The sequence below is a fragment of the Leucoraja erinacea genome, chromosome 3, assembly GCF_028641065.1.
Source record: "Leucoraja erinacea ecotype New England chromosome 3, Leri_hhj_1, whole genome shotgun sequence".
Taxonomy (NCBI): Eukaryota; Metazoa; Chordata; class Chondrichthyes; order Rajiformes; family Rajidae; genus Leucoraja; species Leucoraja erinaceus.
Genome location: NC_073379.1, coordinates 7,099,970 through 7,119,822, shown reverse-complemented (window position 1 = coordinate 7,119,822; position 19,853 = coordinate 7,099,970). Strand labels below are relative to the sequence as shown.

Here is a 19,853-nt window from a genome sequence, read left to right as displayed (position 1 = left end):
CGCCACACGTGCAGCTTCCCCCGCTCCCGACAGGCCTCAACTTTGGCCAGGAGCTGTCGTTTTATTGTAATTGCTTCTCAATGGACAATAGACAATAGGTGCAGGAGTAGGCCATTCGGCCCTTCGAGCCAGCACCGCCATTCAATGTGATCATGGCTGATCATCCCCAATCACTACCCCGGTCCTGCCTTCTCCCCATATCCCCTGACTCCACAATGTTTAAGCCCTATCTAGCTCTCTCTTGAAAGCATCCAGCGAACCGGCCTCCACCGCCCTCTGAGGCAGAGAATTCCACAGACTCACAACTCTCTGCGTGAAAAGGTGTTTCCTCATCTCTGTTCTAAATGGCTTACTCCCCCAACACCGGGAACATGTTTCCTGCCTCTTGCGTGTCCAAACCCTTAATAATTTTATATGTTTCAATAAGATCTCTCTCCGCAGCTTCGTCATCCATCACCTTCCTCCTGCCATGTACGCAATCTTGTCTCCCAACATGTCCCACATATAGTTACAGAGCCATACTGCATGGAAACAGGCCCTTTAGCCCATGACTGTCTCAACCGACTACCAACCGGGGTCGGGCAGTCAAGGGTTACAGTGTACCAATGGGGCTACATCGAGGGTACAAGTCAAGTCAAGTTTTATTCGTCACTTGCACATAATGTGCAGTGAACTGAATTTGCCAGCAGCAGTACAATGAAAAAAGAACACACAATACAAAATAAAACAGTTCCTTTTTGAACATAATAGTCTAAATGTGGCCACACCAACGTCTTATATAACTGCAACGTGACCTCCCAGCTTCTATACTCAATACTCTGGAGTTGTCATGTTATTGTACCTTGCACCTTCCGAAGAGTCCACCAGGGACAATACTGGAAGTTGGACAATTTTTTACTGAACATTTTTATTTTTAATATTTTTATTTTTTATATTTACCGAAGCTAATTAACCTACAAACCTGTACTTCTTTGGAATGTGGAAGGAAACCAAAGATCTCGGAGAAAACCCACGCAGGTCACGGGGAGAACGTACAAACTGCGTAAAGGCAGCGCCCGTAGTCGGGATCGAACCCGGGTCTCCGGCGCTGCATCTTGCTGTAAGGCAGCAACTTCACCGCTGGGCCACCGTGACTGTAATTGCTTCTCCATCCCACCCTCCTCATCCATCGCGTTCCCGCTGCGTTGTGTGTGCACGCGCCCGTCTCTCAAACTGCCCCGCATGTTATAATGGCTGAAGTTCTTTCGCGCAGTCGTGCGGTGATACGTTTGATCACGGTGAATGAAGGAGTCTTCTCTTCAACTTCACTGCTTTGTGCTGTTTGAATGCCGCTGAACAAGACACATTTGCATGAACAGTCCTTGAATCATTTGTTTGTGCAGTTTCCACCAGATCGCAGAAGCGTATTCAAGAATTTGGTTTCCATAAACTCGGCGAGTGCAGGGTCTGTGTGGCTTTGATGTTATCAAAGTTGTCCAGCAACTCTGGGCATTCAGGAGCAAGTGGAATCAATGTGTTTTGTGCCGTCGGGTCTGTGCCTGCATGATGGACTCTCTGCTTTAGATAGCTCTGAATGACAGTGCCACCACTCTGTTGCCGGCCATCGCATTCTGCCTCGCTCCTGGAGGGCGTATTGTTGCAGGCAAGCATTGGCATTATTTGTTGGAAGTCCTCCATGGTTGTGTAATCCGTGACTTGTGCCGCAGCCAGTCTGCCCGCCGGATCGCTCAGGGGTTTGTGCTCCAGCGCATTGCTCGCTTCGCTCTCTTGCGACCTGCAATCGGTGAGGGAAGTGGTGATCTCTTCAATGGTGTGCAGGTTTTCGAGGGCCTCGTCGCTTTCTATCTCAAGCAAGCTGGCGTGGAGACATGGCGATCCAACGACGTGCTGAGGCTAATGACGCAAAGGGGACAATAACATGCGTTCGCAATTATAAAATCAACATTGTCAGTAGACTAAAGACAGACACTTTAATTCCCCTTCCCATTCCCACCCTGACCTTTCTGTCCGAGGCCTCCTCCATTGTCAGAGTGAGGCCAAACGAAAATTGGAGAAACAGCGTCTCGTATTTCGCTTGGCCAGCTTACAACCCAGTGGCATGACTGTTGATTTCTCTAACTTCAAGTAAGCCTTGCTTCCCCTCTCTCTCCGTCTCTCCCCCACCCGTCATTGTTCTAGCTTCAAAGTCATCTTGTTGAGTCTCATTGTCTGTAACTCCTTTTCACCTAGCCCACCACTTGTGAATTAACTTACAGAATTAATGAAAGGCATAGATAGAGTGCATGTGGATATGATGCTTCCACTGATGGGAGAGTCCAGGAACAGAGGACATAGCCTCAGAATTAAAGGGTGCTCTTTTATAAAGGAGGTGAGGAGGAACATCTTTAGTCGGAGGGTAGTTAATCTGTGGAATTCATTGTCACAGAGGGCTGTGGAGGCCGTCAGTGGATATTTTTAAGGCAGAGATAGACAAATTCTTGATTAGATTGGGTGTCAGGGGTTATGGGAAGAAGGCAGGAAGATGGGATGAGGAGGCAGAGATCATCCATGATTGAAGGGTAGAGTGGACTTGATGGGCCGAATGGCCTAATTCTACTTCTATAACTTGTGAACAGCTAACATTGGCCTGGCTCCTTCTTCTTCGTAACTTCTTTGCATATCTTTCATTCATTTGTTCGATATCTCTCTACATCTGCAATATTCACCCAGAGAGTTGTGAATCTGTGGAATTCTCTGCCTCAGAAGATCAGCGGAGGCCAATTCTCTGGATGCTTTCAAGAGAGAAGTTTAAGAATGAGTGGTAAGCCATTTAGAACGGAGATGAGGAAAAACCTTTTCACACTGTGAAACTTGTTCACACTCTGAGGCAGAGCCTGTGGAATTCTCTGCCTCAGAGGGCGGTGGAGGCCGGTTCTCTGGATACTTTCAAGAGAGAGCTAGATAGGGCTCTTAAAGATAGTGGAGTCAGGGGATATGGGGAGAAGGCAGGAACGGGGTACTGATTGTGGATGATCAGCCATGATCACATTGAATGGCGGTGCTGTCTCGAAGGGCCGAATGGCCTACTCCTGCACCTATTGTCTATCGACTATTGTCTATTCCAAACCAGTGACATCGTCTATATCTCCCGTTTTCTTTTCCCCTCACTCTCAGTCTAAAGGGTCTCGACCCAAAATGTCACCTACTCCTTTTCACCAGAGATGCTGTCTGAGCTGTTGCGTTCCACCAGCTTTTTGTGTCTTCGCCAGCCACAGAATGCTGTGTGTACCCACTGATGTTTCCTTGATGTTATCGCACTGCGTTCACATTTTTGTTTAATCATCAACAATGTGGTGTTGATATCAAGATCAACATTTGAACACTATTTAGTGTAAGAAGGAACTGCAGATGCTGGTTTACACCAAAGACAGGCACAAAAAAGCTGGAGTAACTCAGCGGGACAGGCAGCATCTCTGGAGAAAAGGAATGGGTGACGTTTCGGGTCGAGACCCTTCTTCAGACTGAGAGTCAGGGGAGAGGGAAATTAGAGGTATGAAAAGGTACAGAACAAATCAGAGCCGGCCCCGATGACTAAAGAAAGGTGGAGCCCACAATGGTCCATTGTTGGCTGTGGAAGAGGTGATAACGAAGGTTCAGTTTAGTTTTAGTTTAGTTGAGAGATACAGCGCGGAAACATGCCCTTAGACCCACCGAGTCCATGCCGACCAATGATCCCCACACACTAACACTATCCCTCACACACCAGGGACAATTTACAATGTTTACTGAAGCCAATTGACCTGCAAACCCGTGTAAGAAAGAACAGCAGATGCTGGTTTAAATCGAAGGTAGACCCAAAATGCTGGAGTAACTCAACGGGCGAGGCAGCATCTCTGGAGAGAAAGAATGGGCGAAGTTTCAGACTGAAGAAGGACTCGACCCGAAACGTCGCCCCTTCCTTCTCTCCAGAGATGCAGCTTCACCCGCTAACCTACAAACCTGTACGTCTTTGGTGTGTGGGAGGAAACCGGAGCACCCGGAGAAAACCCACGTGGTCACGGGGAGAACGTACAAACTCCAGACATACAACTCTCATAGTCTGGATCAAACCTGGGTCTCTGGCGCTGTGAGGCAGCAACTCTACCACTGCGCCACCGTGCCCATTGATTTAACATGAGAGGGGCAATGTTTGAAGGACGTTTTTTTACACGGAGGGTGGTGAGTGCCTGGAATGCGCTGCCGGGGTGATGGTTAAGGCAGATGCGATTTTTGGAAAGGATATGCAGGGAACGGAGGGGTATGGATCATGTACAGTTGGATAAGCGATGGTCGTGGCACGATGTTCGGCACAGACATTGTGGGAGAAAGGGCCTTCTGTGTGGTTCTGTTCAATGATCAATAAAAAAATATACATACCGTTGATGAAACTCTTCGCATTATCCGGATGGCGTGACTGTTTCCAGGATTCGGTATATTTGGCCAAAATATTTTCTTTATTCTAAAAGTAATGTTTTTGCAATGTTAGACTCTTACAATAATTAATTTAGTTTCGCGATACAGCGCGGAAACAGGCCCTTGCGGCACACCGGGTCGGCGCCGACCAGCGATCCCCGCACATTAACACTATCCCACACCCACTCGGGACAATTTTTCACGTTTACCAAGCCAATTAACCTACAAACCTGCACGTCTTTGGAGTGTGGAAACCCGAAGATCTCGGCGAAAAGCCACGCAGGTCACGGGGAAAAGGTACAAACTCCGTACAGACGGCACACGTAGTCAATAATGGATCTCTAGCGCTGCATTCGCTGTAAGGCGGCAACTCTACCGCTGCGCCACCGTTATGTAAGTATGGTGATGTTTGAATGGAGGGTGGGTGTGGGGAGGGGGAGAAGGGAGGAGTGGGGGGGTGGGGGGTGGGAGGTTCAGAGATTGTAGATAGATACAGTCCAGGTTCTCCCTTTTATTGTATAAACAAGGAACTGCAGGTACTTAATACCAAAGAGAGACACAAAGTGCTGGAGTAACTCAGCAGGTCATGCAGCATCTCTGGAGAAAAAGGATGGGCGATGTTTCGGCTTTGCGACATTCCCAACCCAGAACGTCACCCATCCATATTCTCCAGAGATGCTGCCTGTCCCGCTGAGTTACTCCAGCACTTTGTTTTATATCTGTGTCTATTATTGTTTAGCTACGGGCATGGTGGCACGGTGGCGCAGCGGTAGAGTCGCTGCCTCACAGCGCCAGAGACCCGGGTTCCATCCTGACTACAGGTGCTGTCTGTGCAGAGTTTGTACGTTCTCCCCTTGTCCTGCCTGGGTTTTCTCCGGGTGCTCCGGTTTCCTCCCACACTCCAAAGACGCGCAGGTTTGTAAGTTAATTGAAGGTAGACAAAAATGCTGGAGAAACTCAGCGGGTGCAGCAGCATCTATGGAGCGAAGGGAATAGGCAACGTTTCGGGCCGAAACCCTTCTTCAGACTGAAGACTGTGAAGACTGTAGATTAATTGGCTTGGTATAAATGTAAATTGTCCCTCGTGTGTGTGTGTGTGTGGGTTAGTGTTAGTGTGCGGAGATCGCTGGTCGGCGCAGACTCGGTGTATCCGCGTTGTATCTCTAAACTGAACCAAACTAAATTCCAGAATTACATTGTCACGTTTGTCCTAACTCTACTCACCTTTTAACAAGAAGCGTGCAGATCCATGACACGAGAAACACTAAAATGGTAATCGCAATGCAAACTCCAACAGCGACTTTAACCAAAGCACCTGTAACAAAAATCCAAAGATTACGATTTTATACATTTAGGTTTCTTATTGCCACGTGTACTGGCTTTCGATTAAGAGCTTTGTTTTACATGGTTCACGCTCACATCGGATAATACTATACATAAATACAATCGAGCCAAACTCAAGTACACAAGGTTGAGCAAAGGGAAAGGTACAGAGGGCAGAATATAGTTCTCAGCATTGGAGAGCATCAGTTCCAGAGACAAAGTCCAATGTCCGCAATGAGGAAGAGGAGACTCTAGCCAGAGGGTGGTTCAGAGAGAGCGAGAGATAGATATAGCTCTAGAGGCTAATGGAATCAAGGGACATGGGGAGAAAGCAGGAATGGGATACTGATTGTGGATGATCAGCCATTATCATATTGAATGGTGGTGCTGGCTCAAAGGGGCAAATGGCCTCCTCCTGAACCTATTTTCTATGTTTCTATGAATCTGCGGAATTCATTGCCACAGAAGGCTGTGGAGGCTGTCAATGGATATTTTTTAAGGTGGGGATTGATAAGTTCTTGATTAGTACGGTGGCACTAATTATTTACATCTGGTGTAAATCAGCATCTGCAGTTCCTTCCTACAACATTCTATGCTATCAGGAAGGCTTCCGAGTTCGGAGATGGGAGCTTCATTACATTACCTACTCATTCAATTAACAAATGATTGAAATAAATGGGAAAATGTTATACAGGTCCACCACTGATTTTCCGGCAAATTGTAGTCCGGCACCTCCTTCAATCCGCGCAAAACTACGAGAGCGCACTTGAAATCCCGCCCCCCCCCCCCCCCTTCGGAAGTTCCCCCGAAAACGTGGTGCGTAGACCGGGTGAGGTGGTGGATCCCGACCCATGCAGGTCACGGGGAGAACATACAAACTCCGTACAGAATCGAACCCGGGTCTCCGGCGCTGCAAGCTCTGTAAGGCAGCAACTCTACGGCTGCGCCACCGTGCCGCCCTTACATTCTATACTTAGATACTGTAGATTCTTGTTTGTCATTTGCCAGAACTATTTATCGTTGAAATAGCTGAAATGCTCCCATGAAGTGAAGGTATTGCATTTCAATAATGATGCGCGGTTTAGTCTGTAACCACTTTCTGCTTCACCATGCAGTCGCCATTCATGGCCATGAGTTACTGGCAATATTTCTCACCCCATCCACCTGGGGGGGTTTCCTAAAAAAAAAAGATTCCATGGATTTATTACCAAAACTACTGGACTCCCCTTCAGAATGATGGATAAAAAATACAACTTAGCAATCTGTTCAAGCGATTCCCTCAACCTGCTGTTCATCTGAATGTCAGGGGTTAAGGGGAGAAGGCAGGAGAATGGGCTTGAGAGGGGAAGATAGATCAGCCATGACTGAATGGCGGAGTAGACCCGATGGGCCGAAGGGCCTAATTCAGCTCCGATGACTTCAATTCAATTGAGTTCAGTGTATTCTATGGGGTGGGAGATTGCAACCTTCACGTGGTCCGCCCTGTTTCGACAAATGCAATCAACCCGGCGTGCACAATCAAATAAGATCAAATAGAACAAGTTGTCCTACAACTTTAGGCTGTGCACGCCATACGCAAGAAGAAGAAGGAGTGTATTTTATTGTCACGTGTACGGAGGTGCAGTGAAACGCTTCTGTTGCGTGCTAGCGGAAAGATTACAATTGAGCATTCGCTGTGTACAGGTACCGGAGAGGGGAATAACGTTTAACGCAAGGTAATAAAGTGCGATCAAAGATAGTCCAAGGGTCCCCAATGAGGTAGAGAGGACTGTTCAGGACTGCTTACCAGTCGCGGTTGGATGGGTCGACTGGAAAGCTGGAATGGGTACAGGGAAGATTTATGAGGTTGTTGCCAGGACTCGAGTCCCTGACCTATTGGGAGAGGTTGTGCACTAGAAACATAGAAAATAGGTGCAGGAGGGGGCCATTCGGCCCTTCGAGCCAGCACTGCCATTCATTGTGATCATGGCTGATCGTCCCCAATCAATAACCCGTGCCTGCCTTCTCCCCATATCCCTTGATTCCACTAGCCCCTAGAGCTCTATCTAACTCTCTCTTAAATCCATCCAGTGATTTGGCCTCCACTGCCCTCTGTGGCAGGGAATTCCACAAATACACAACTCTCTGGGTGAAAAAGTTTTTTCTCACCTCAGTCTTAAATGGCCTCCCCCTTATTCTAAGACTGTGGCCCCTGGTTCTGGACTCGCCCAACATTGGGAACATTTTTCCTGCATCTAGCTTGTCCAGTCCTTTTATAATTTTATATGTTTCTATAAGATCTCCCCTCATCCTTCTAAACTCCAGTGAATACAAGCCTAGTCTTTTCAATCTTTCCTCATATGACAGTCCCGCCATCCCAGGGATCAATCTCGTGAACCTACGCTGCACTGCCTCAATCACAAGGATGTCCTTCCTCAAATTAGGAGACCAAAACTGTACACAATACTCCAGGTGTGGTCTAATCAGAGCCCTATACAACTGCCGAAGAACCTCTTTACTCCTATACTGAAACCCTCTTGTTATGAAGGCCAACATTCCATTAGCTTTCTTCACCGTAACCGAATGATTTTGTTAACATTACCAAAGTTGGTTTCAAATGCCACCAGTCGACTCTTGGCTCCTTCTCCAGCCTTGGTGAATCCCGAGATTTCCAGGGCATAGAAGGTCTTGTGCAAAAGCCCAGTGAGGGTGTAATTTGTGGTGGAAGAGTTCACTGTGACAGCTGCAAGGTCTGAAAGATACAATGGATTAGCAGAATGGAAAATCTGGAAGAGGATGTCATGGGCAACTGGATTGCCAAGAGAATAGAGGGCAACATCGTGGCGCAGCGGCAGAGTTGTTGCCCTACAGCACGAGAGACCCAGGTTCGATCCTGACTACGGGTGCTGTCTGTACGAAGTTTGTACGTTCTCCCCATGACATGCGTTGGTTTTCCCCCGGGTGCTCCGGTTTCCTCCCACACTCCAAAGGTTAAATGGCTTGGTCCAATTGTAAATTGTCCCCAGTGTGTGTAGGATAATGTTAATGGGGAGATCGCTGGTCGGCGTGGACCCGTTGGGCCGAAGGGCCTGTTTCCAAGCTGTATCTCTAAACTAAACTAAACTAAACAAAGACTGTGGTAGACATAAAAGCTGGAGAAACTCAGCGGGTGAGGCAGCATCTGTGGTGTGACGGAATAGGTGACGTTTTGGGCCGAGACCTTTCTTGATGCTCCGATTCCCTCGCTCCATAGGTGCTGCTTCACCCGCTGAGTTTCTCTAGATTTTTTGTCTACCTTCGATTTTCCAGCATCGATAGATAGATAGATAGATAGATAGATATATAGATAGATAGATAGATAGATAGATAGATAGATAGATAGATAGATAGATAGATAGATAGATAGATAGATAGAAAATAGGTGCAGGAGGGGGCCATTTGGCCCTTCGAGCCAGCACCACCATTCATTGTGATCATGGCTGATCGTCCCCAATCAATAACCCGTGCCTGCCTTCTCCCCATATCCCTCGATTCCACTAGCCCCTAGAGCTCTATCTAACTCTCTCTTAAATCCATCCATTTGGCCTCCACTGCCTCCACTGCCCTCTGTGTCAGAGAATTCCACAAATTCACAGCTCTCTGGGTGAAAAAGTTTTTTCTCACCTCAGTCTTAAATGACCTCCCCTTTATTCTAAGACTGTGGCCCCTGGTTCTGGACTCGCCCAACATTGGGAACATTTTTCCTGCATCTGGCTTGTCCAGTCCTTTTTTAGTTTTAGATGTTTCTATAAGATCATCCCCTCATCCTTCTAAACTCCAGTGAATACAAGCCTAGTCCTTTCAATCTTTCCTCATATGACAGTCCAGCCATCCCAGGGATCAATCAGTTCTTTCTCAAACTAAGACCATGATTCTTTTACTCATCAGTTTTCCCTGCAGTTTTTTTCTTTTCCAAATCCTGAGAATGTTGATTATTTTATAGATAGATTTAGGTTTAATTATTGTCCTACATGTACCAAAGTACAGTGAAAAGCATTGTTTTGCATGCAATCCAAACAGATCAGATATACCATACAGAAATACAATCAAGTGTAAACTTGTACGATAGATGGAGCAAAAGGGAAGATGCAGAGACCAGAATGCAGTTCCCAGCATTGTAGCGCATCAGTTCCAGAGACAAAAGTCCAAAGTCCGCAATGGGGTAGAGGTGAATCGGACAGTACCCTAGATCAAGGGATCCCAACCCAGGGAGTAAATTTATTGATTCTGGATTTGTACATATTTTTTCTCATTGACTGACTGTGTTTGGCTCTGTTATATCTGTTCATCATTAGTTGTTCATAACTAAGTGAAATAACATTGTTATGCGCTATTAAAGTTGCCAGGGGTAAACGGGACGAAAAAGGTTGGGAACCCCTGGCCATAGATTATGGAAGGGCCGTTCAGAAGCCTGATAACAGAGGGCAAGAAGTTGTGTGGTGGTGCGCGCTGACAAGCTTGGGTGCCTTCTGCTGCATGGGAGCAGGGAGAAGAAGGAATGACCAGGGGTGGGACAAGTCTTTGATTATGTTGGCTGCCTTCCAAGGCAACGTGAGGTGTAGATGGAGTCAGTGGTGGGGAGTGCTGTCTGGGCTACATCCACGACTCTCCTCTCAGCAATTCCTGGCGGTCTTTGGCGGAGCTGTTCCCAAACCAGCTGTGGTGCAATGCCGACTGTGGTGCCTATGGTACATCTGTAGACGTTTGTCAGAGTCACTGCAGACATGCTGAATCTCCTCAGTCCCCTCAGGAAGTAACGTCACTTTAATTTCATGTTTCATGTCCTTTTGTGTTTTTTATGACTGTTGACAGATCAATTTCCCTCCTGGGATAAATAAAGTTATATCGTATCGTAAACTTGAAGCTCTAATCCCAACAGAAGTTCTAAATTAGCAGTAAGAAGGTTAGGATTTCAGAGTGGGAGATGACCTTCCTTTGGGTGACAGGATGAGGAGGAAGATACGGAGAGTAAAATCCAGCCACGATGGCGCAGCGCTAGAGTTGCTGCCTCACAGCGCCAGAGACCCGGGTTCGATCCTGATTACGGTAGCTGTCTGTCTGGAGCTTGTGCGTTTTCCCCGTGACCTGCGTGGGTTTTCTCCGGGATCTCCGGTTTCCTCCGACACTCCAAAGTGGTACAGGTTTGTAGGTTCATTGGCTTGTATAAATTGTCCCCGGTGTGAATGATAGTGCTAGTGTATGGGTGATCATAGGTCGCTGAAAGGCCTGTTTCCACCCTGTATCTCTAAACTAAACTAAGCTAAATTAGTTTAGTTCAGTTTCGAGATACAGCGCGGTGCCAGGCCCTTCGGCCCACCGAGTCCGCACGGACCAGCGATCCCCGCACATTAACACTACCCTACAGGCACTAGGGACAATTTACATTTATACCAAGGGCAATCAACTACCACAAACCTGAGATAGACACAAAAAGCCGGAGTAACTCAGCGGGTCAGGTGGGATCTCTGGAGATAAGGAATAGGTGACTTTGAATCGAGACCCTTCTTCAAATCTTTCTTTCCTCCCACTCTCCAAAGACATACATATTTGTAGGTTAATTGGCTCGGGTTTGTATACATGGTACAAGTGTAAATTGCCCCTAGTAGGCTTGTGTTAATGTGTGGGGATCACTGGTCGGTGTGGACCCGGTGGGCCGAAGGGCCTGTTTCCGCGCTGTATCTCTAAACTAAACTAAAACCCACGCGGGTCACGGGGAGAACGTACAGACTTCATACAGACAGCACCCCGTAGTCAGGATCGAACCCGGGTCTCTGGCGCTGCAAGGTAGCAACTCTACCGCTGCGCCACCGCGCCGCCTTTAAAATAATCCAATAACTATTGAGGATAAAATTGAGTACCGCATATCATTCTGTAGCAAGCAGGACCTTACATGTTAGGTTGCTTTTGCTGGAATCCCTTGAATAATAAAAGATCTTGTAGCCTTGGAGAAAGCCTTGACATTCATCTTCAGGTATGTGATCCCATCGTATGACTGCAGAGGATTTCAGAATATCGGAGACAATAATATTGGGGGGACCAACTCTTGGTGCTTGAATTGAAAGCGAAAAAATGTTTAGTAGCCTGATCTATTTTTTTGTTTTAAATGAACAAATGAAATTGAAAATTAAAAAATGTAAACGGTTCCGATTCACATACTTCCTTCTACTGTGTAAACATCGACAATCCCAATGGTTACCTCAATGGGTGGAGTCAGCTTGTGCCTCTTTTTAGCTCGTTTGTGTAACATTATTCTGTATCGTTGCTTTGGATGAAATTGCCCTGAATGGTTGAAAATTAAATAGACTGTAATTCCACAAGAGATCAAACAATGGAAATCAAATACAATCAGGTAACATAAAATGGCACATCGTGAGTTTCCCTATCTTAGTTTATAATTTAATTTAGTTTAGTTCAGAGATACAGTGCGTAAACAGGACCTTCGGCCCATCGAGTCTGTGCCGACCAGCGATCACCACACACTAACACTATCCTTCACACACTAGGGACAATTTACAATTATACAAAGCCAATTAAGCTACAAACCTGTAGTGTCTTTGGAGTGCTGGAGGAAACCGGAGCACCCGCAGAAAACCCACGCAGGTCACGGGGAGAACGTGCAAGCTTCTTAGACCTTCCTCTTACGTATGGCGTGCGCAGCCTAAAGTTGTAGGACTAGGCCAGGCCAGGACAGCATCAGTTACTGGGTGGATGGCTTTGATGCCCCCAGGAAAAAGCCTCAGTGGGCAGTCTTTCAAGATATGTGGGAGGGGTCTGGTTGTCCGCAGTCGCAAGCAGGGCAACCTTCGAGTGGTCCACCCTGTTTTGACGCATGCAATCAGCCCGACTTGCATAAACTTCTCAGGCCATCTATCTTAGGTGGAAATTGATGAATGCAATAGGATGTTTTCGTTTTTCGTTTCGAGGTGCCGTGTGGAGACAGGCCCTTCAGCCCACCAAGTCCGTGTCGACCACGATCACCCCATACACTAGTTCTATCCAATACACCAGGGGCAATTTACTGAAGCCAATTTACCTACAAACCTGGAGGTCTTTGGGATGTGGGAGGAAACCAGAGCACCCGGTGGAAACCCACGGGGTCACGGAGGGAAGGTACAAACTCCGTACAGACAGCACCCATAGTCAGAATGGAACCTGGGTCTCTGGCGCTGTGAGGCAGCAACTCTACCGCTGGGCCACCGTGTTGCTCAGCATTATTCTATTCTCTCTGTTCCTTTCATGATTTTATACACCTCCATTTACACACCTTTTATACACCCTTCATCCTCCTGCGTTCCAGGAGATAGAGTCCCAGCCTACTCAGTCTTGTGTATAAAATGATGAGAGGAATAGATCGGGTAGATGCACAGAGTCTCTTGCCCAGAGTAGGTACATCGAGGACCAGAGGACGTAGGTTCAAGGTGAAGGGGGAAAGAGTTAATAGGAATCTGAGGGGTAACTTTTTCACACAAAGGGTGGTGGGTGAATGGAACAAGCTGCGGAGGAGGTAGCTGAGGCTGGGACTATCCCAACATTTAAGAAACAGTTAGACAGGTACATGGATAGGGCAGGTTTGGAGGGATTTGGACCAAACATGGGCAGGTGGGACTAGTGGAGCGAGTTGGGTCAAAGGGCCTGTTTCCACGCTGATTGACTCTATGACTAGTCGTGAATTGTGAAGCCAGAGGAATGAATGTAGGTGGAGGGCGGGGGGGGGGTGAGGTAGGTGCAAGAGGAATAGGGAGAAGTACTGGCAACTCACCCATCAGAGTGTAATTTTGAAGTTTCTTTGGAATAACTTTTGAATGCGTAATATGCGTTTGGTTTCCAATCACCGGGCCCCAGTCAATGACGTATTTTTTCCATTTTCCCTCCATTGGATTCCAACTAATGAAAAGGCTGTCATTCCCAAGTGCTGTGGCAGTTATCTTGTTTCTTAGCTCTGCGTAAAGTTGAGGTTACAATATAAGTGAAAATTTTATAAAATCAAGCAATTGACAACAAGTGATAAGACACTGGTTGATTCAAAATATCCGCTTACCTATTGGGTTGCAAGGTGAGATCACGATTTCACTTGCAGGGGAACGGCTAGCCGAGTTGTACGCTTGAACCCGCACTTTATATGGCGCTTGTGAGAGCTGGAGATCACAATTATCTTCGCCTACTTGTATAGTGTTCACGTTTCTGGGTTCTGCTGGTGGTAACCTTTCGATGGTGATGTTGTACCACGTGCAATTATGTCTTGAATCTTTTACAGCCTGCAAGAGGAGTCACACTTGTTGATTAAGATTAATGGCGGCACTTTGTACAGGGTGGAAACAGGCCCTTTGGCTCACCGTGTCCGCGCCCGACCAGCGAGTACCTGTACACCAGCTCCATCCGACACACCGGGGGACAACTTACAGAAGCCAGGTAAACCTACAAACCTGCATGTCTTTGGTATGTGGGATTAACCATGCGGCACGGTGGTGCAGCGGTAGAGTTGCTGCCTCACAGCGCCAGAGACCAGGGTTCCATCCTGACCACGGGCGCTGTCTGCACGGAGTTAGTACGTTCTCCACGCGACCTGCGTGGGTTTTCCTATGTCTTTGGAGTGTGGGGGGGGGGGGGGGGGGGGGGGGGAAACGTAAGATCTCGGAGAAAAACCACGCGGGTCACGGGGAGAACGCACAAGCTCCGTACAGACAAGCACCCGTAGTCAGGATCAAACCCTGGTCTCTGCCGCTGTGATGGGCCTGTCCCACTTACACAACTTTTTCGCCGACTGCCGGCACCCGTCATAGGTTATTATAGATTCCCGAAAATGTTCAACATTTTGAAAATCCAGAACAAGGTACGACTCTTTTGGGCGACTACTCACGACCCTGCAGGCTTCACCCCGCGACATGTGGCCTGTATGGTCGTGAGTCGTCTGCTCAGTCGCCCAAAGAGTCGTGGCATCTTTCTGGTCGCCGCTGGGTTTTCAGCATGTTGAAAATTTTCGCCGACCTGCAACGACTTATGACGGGTGCCGGCAGTCGCCGAAAAAGTCGCGTAAGTGGGACAGGCCCATGAGGCAGCAACTCTACCTCTGCGCCACCGTGCCGCGCCATATAATTGCATAAGACGATAGGGGCCGCTGCTCTGAAAATAAATATTGCAAAAAAACATACATACCTCCCAATGTATGGAAACTGATCGTTTCCCTGGGTCTGTCTGCGATGTATTCACTGATGTGTGTATCTGCAGCTTGTATATAAGCTCTGTGATAAAGCAGAGAAAGACATGTTTATCATTTTCACATCTGCATGAAGCAAACCCTGCGTTGGTATCCAGTGTTACAAATTGTCCGCTATCATCGGCCAAGAGATTATCACTGCAGAAAGAAACAACAGAAGATAGACACAAAAATGCTGGAGTAACTCAGCGGGTCAGGCAGCATCTCTGGAGAAACGGTACAGGGCGACCTTTCAGTTGAGTTTATTGTCACGTGTACCGAGATACAGTGAACAGCTTTTTGTTGCGTGCTAACCAGTCGGCGGAAAGCCAACACATGATTACGATCGGTCCATTTACAGTGTATAGATAAGTGATAAAGGGAATAACGTTTCGTGCAAGGTGAAGCCGGCAACGTCCGGTCAAGGGTAGTCCGAGGAACACCAGAGGTAGATAGTAGTTCAGGACTGATCTCTGGTTGTGGTGGGATGGTTTAGTTGCATGATAACAGCTGGAAAGAAACTGTCCCTGAATCTGGTGGTGAAAAAGATATGATTCTATAATATAATAACTTAAAGAAGTTCTCCTCCTAGAAACACAGAAACATAGAAAATAGGTGCAGGAGGAGGCCATTTGGCCCTTCGAGCCAGCACCGCCATTCATTGCAATCATGGCTGATGGTCCCCAATCAATAACTCCTCTATTCCTTCGCTCCATAGATGCCGCCTCACCCGCTGAGTTTCTCCAGCATTTTTATCTACCTTTGATTTTTCCAGCATCTGCAGTTCCTTCGTAAACAAATGATTCTATAATATAATGCAGGGTTAAGGTCTTCCAGGGGCAAAACTAGACTAAATTGCTCTCGATCAGAAACCCGAGCACAAACATGGCACGCACTTCCCCACTTGAAATGAAGTCATCGTATTTCGTTGACATATTTTCACATCAATACCGTAACACGTACTCAAGATCTACAAGTAGTGTGTTTTTAACATCGTGAAGCTGCGGTCTCCGTAAGCAGCGGCCGATTCGCGAACTCCAAGCCGCGGAGTGTGTGTGTTCTGTGATCCGCCCCGACATCAGAGTTTCGATCATCCTGACGATAGGGCTTATACATCGGGCCGTCTGTAGCGGTGACTGAGGAGGGTTCATGGCCCCTCCAACCACGGGTGAACTAACGGGGCTGTCCCACTGGGGCAGAGCTATTTCAAGAGTTCTCACAAGTTTGCCCTGATTCGAACTGAGAGATTTACAAATAATTGGCGCTCGTGAGTACTCGGGGCTCTCGCTGACATTTTTCAACATGTTGAAAAATCTTCACGAGTTTTCCCGAGCTTACCGCATTTCCCGAGTACCTGCCGTTAGCGTTACGAGCCGCTAAGAGAGATCCCCGAGCTCCGACGTACCCGCTACGTTCATTCTACGTGCTTACCACGAGTTTGATTTTTTTTATAAACTCGGGAGAGCTCTTGAGTTACCTCATACAGTGGGACAGGGCCATTAAGGAGGAAGATTGGCTGAACTTTATCACCCTCCATCACAGTGAGGAATGCAGATTCCACTGTGGTGGATGTTTATGTTAAATTCTATTGTGTATTGTGTTCTTTTTACTTGTATGGCTGTATGGTAACTCAAATATCACTGTACCTTAATTGGTACGTGTGACAATAAATGTGAATGTGACCTTGGTAGCTATGGACTGGACTAAAAGTATTCTGAAATAAGGAGCTAATCTTGACAATGTGCTGGGCAAATCTGTGGTGAAATGTCTGAAGAAGGGTCTCGACCCGAAACGTCACCTATTCCTTCGCTCCATAGATGCTGCCTCACCCGCTGAGTTTCTCCAGCATTTTTGTCTACCTTCGATTTTTCCAGCATCTGCAGTTCCTTCTTAATCATCTGCCACCTGTAATTCATTACAAATTATTTAGGTTTTTTGTGGAATTTGATTTTTGATTTAATATTATTCACTGAATTCAGCTGCTGGTGAATTGTAGGATTGCCAGAGAATTTTGAACGGGAAACAGGATGGCACAGAAACAGGATGGCCCTTCGTCCCGCAATGTCTGTGCTGATCGTGATGCCAAGATACTGTAAACCAATCTCCTCCATCTGCATGTCATAGAGTTATAAAATTATGGGAAAAAGGACAAAATACGTCGCTGACTGGGGTCCGGTGATTGGAAACACAGCGCATTCAAAAGTTATTCCAAAGGATCTTGAAAATTGCACTCTGATGGGTGAGTAGCCACGACTTCTCCCTATATTCCTCTCGCACCTATTTCACCACCCCCCACCCCCACCGCCTACATTCATTCCTCTGGCTTCACTATTCGCGACTAGTCATAGAGTCATACAGCGTGGAAACAGGCCCTTTGGCCCAACTCGCCCACACCGCCCAACTACACTTGTCCCACCTGCCCACGTTTGGTCCAAATCCTTCCAAACCTGTCCTATCCATGTACCTGCCTAACGTTGGGATAGTCCCAGTCTGAACTACCCCCTCTGGCAGCTCATTCCATACACCCACCGTCCTTTGTCTGAAAAAGTGACCCCTCAGATTCATGTTAAATCTTTCCCCCTTCACCGGTTCTTGATTCTCGATTCCCCTACTCTGGGCAAGAGATTACAATAATTACTATTCACTATTTTCAGGAACTAGTTAAAATACATTGAACATTTGTTTGCCACTGCAACGGTGGTGCAGCGGAAGAGTTGCTGCCTCACAGCGCCAGAGACCTGGGTTTGATCCTGACTATGGGTGCTGTCTGTACGGACTATGTACGTTCTCCCCGAGATCGTGTGGGTTTTCCCCGGGTGCTCCGGTTTACTCCCACACTCCATACAGGTTTGTAGGTTAATTGGCTTTGTAAAATTGTAAATTGTCCCTAGTATGTGTAGGGTAGTGTTAATGTGCGGGGATCGCTGGTCGGCATGGACTCGGTGGGCTGAAGGGCCTGTTTCAGCGCTGTATCTCTGAACTAAATTAAACAGCACTTGCATCATTCCCTTCCCTATCCAACGCACAAGATAGCACTACAGTGGATGTGGAGAGGATGTTTCCACTTGTGGTAAAGTCTAGGAAAAGAGGCCACAGCCTCAGAATTAAAGGACATAGAAAGGAGAAAGACATAGAAAAGCAATATCTCCAAGTTTGCGGATGACACTAAGCTGGGGGGCAGTGTTAGCTGTGAGGAGGATGCTAGGAGACTGCAGGGTGACTTGGATAGGCTGGGTGAGTGGGCAAATGTTTGGAAGATGCAGTATAATGTGGATAAATTTGAGGTTATCCATTTTGGTGGCAAAAACGGGAAAGCAGATTATTATCTAAATGGTGGCCGATTGGGAAAGGGGGAGATGCAGCGAGACCTGGGTGTCATGGTACACCAGTCATTGAAGGTAGGCATGCAGGTGCAGCAGGCAGTAAAGAAAGCGAATGGTATGTTAGCTTTCATTGCAAAAGGATTTAAGTATAGGAGCAGGGAGGTTCTACTGCAGTTGTACAGGGTCTTGGTGAGACCACACCTGGAGTATTGCGTACAGTTTTGGTCTCCAAATCTGAGGAAGGACATTATTGCCATAGAGGGAGTGCAGAGACGGTTCACCAGACTGATTCCTGAGATGTCAGGACTGTCTTATGAAGAAAGACTGGATAGACTTGGTTTATACTCTCTAGAATTTAGGAGATTGAGAGGGGATCTTATAGAAAACTTACAAAATTCTTAAGGGGTTGGACAGGCTAGATGCAGGAAGATTGTTCCCGATGTTAGGGAAGTCCAGGACAAGGGGTCACAGCTTAAGGATAAGGGGGAAATCCTTTAAAACCGAGATGAGAAGAACTTTTTTCACACAGAGAGTGGTGAATCTCTGGAACTCTCTGCCACAGAGGGTAGTTGAGGCCAGCTCATTGGCTATACTTAAGAGGGAGTTAGATGTGGCCCTTGTGGCTAAGGGGATCAGGGGGTATGGAGAGAAGGCAGGTACGGGATACTGAGTTGGATGATCAGCCATGATCACATTGAATGGCGGTGCAGGCTCGAAGGGCCGAATGGCCTACTCCTGCACCTAATTTCTATGTTTCTATGAGAGGAGGAGAAATTTCTTTAGTCAGAGGGTGGCGAATCTGTGGAGTTCTTTGCCATAGACGGCTGTGGAGGCAAAGTCAATGGATATTTTTAAGGAGGAGATTGACAGATTCTTGATTAGTACGGGTGTCAGGGGTTATGGGGGAAAGGCAGAAGAATGGGGTTCAGTGGCCGAATGGCCTAATTTCTGCTCCTAGAACTTATGAACTTACTTAAGACAAGGTTCTTTATCATTTACAACTGCACGGCGAAGGCTTGGAAGCACAGGCTGACAGCGGTGCTGATTGGGGATGATCAGCCATGATCACAGTGAATGGCAGTGCAGGCTCGAAGGGCCGATTGACCTACCCCTGCACCTATTGTCTATTGTCTATTGTCTAATTAGCAAAAGTTAAGTCTGTGCTTCATATAGAGTTATCCAGTGGGAAACAGGCCCTTCAGCCCAATTTGCCCACACTGGCCAACAATGTCCCAGCTAACTAGTCCCACCTACCTGTGCTTGGTCCATATCCCTCCAAACCTGTCCTATCCATGTACCTATCCAAATGTTTCTTAAATGTTGGGATAGTCCCAGCCTCCCTACCTCCTCCAGCAGCTCGTTGCATACACCTTTGTGTGAACAAGTTACCCCTCAGACTCCTATTAACTCTTTCCCCCCCTCGCCTTAAACCTATATCCTCTGGTTCTCGATTTCCCAACTCTCGGCAAGAGACTCTGTGTGTTTACTCAATCTATTAATCTCATGATATTTTACAGCTCTACAAGATCACCCCTTACCCTCCTGTGCTCCAAGGAATAACCTGC

At 47.2% G+C, this 19,853-nt stretch overlaps 1 protein-coding gene across 1 annotated transcript in view; it reads right to left on the bottom strand.

The window, feature by feature from the left end:
* Positions 1 to 689: 689 nt before the first annotated feature.
* Positions 690 to 19,853, bottom strand: part of LOC129695163 (leukemia inhibitory factor receptor-like) — a 42,678-nt gene continuing 23,514 nt past the window's right edge. Inside the window, exons 6-14 of the mRNA XM_055631939.1 lie at positions 14,926 to 15,011; positions 13,811 to 14,027; positions 13,532 to 13,711; positions 11,929 to 12,051; positions 11,663 to 11,821; positions 8,336 to 8,485; positions 5,656 to 5,746; positions 4,396 to 4,477; positions 690 to 1,893 (exon numbers count right to left, since the gene is read on the bottom strand). Of these exons, the coding sequence (XP_055487914.1) occupies positions 1,408 to 1,893; positions 4,396 to 4,477; positions 5,656 to 5,746; positions 8,336 to 8,485; positions 11,663 to 11,821; positions 11,929 to 12,051; positions 13,532 to 13,711; positions 13,811 to 14,027; positions 14,926 to 15,011 (1,574 nt within the window). The 3' untranslated portion in view covers positions 690 to 1,407. The remainder of the gene's footprint in view (positions 1,894 to 4,395; positions 4,478 to 5,655; positions 5,747 to 8,335; positions 8,486 to 11,662; positions 11,822 to 11,928; positions 12,052 to 13,531; positions 13,712 to 13,810; positions 14,028 to 14,925; positions 15,012 to 19,853) is intronic.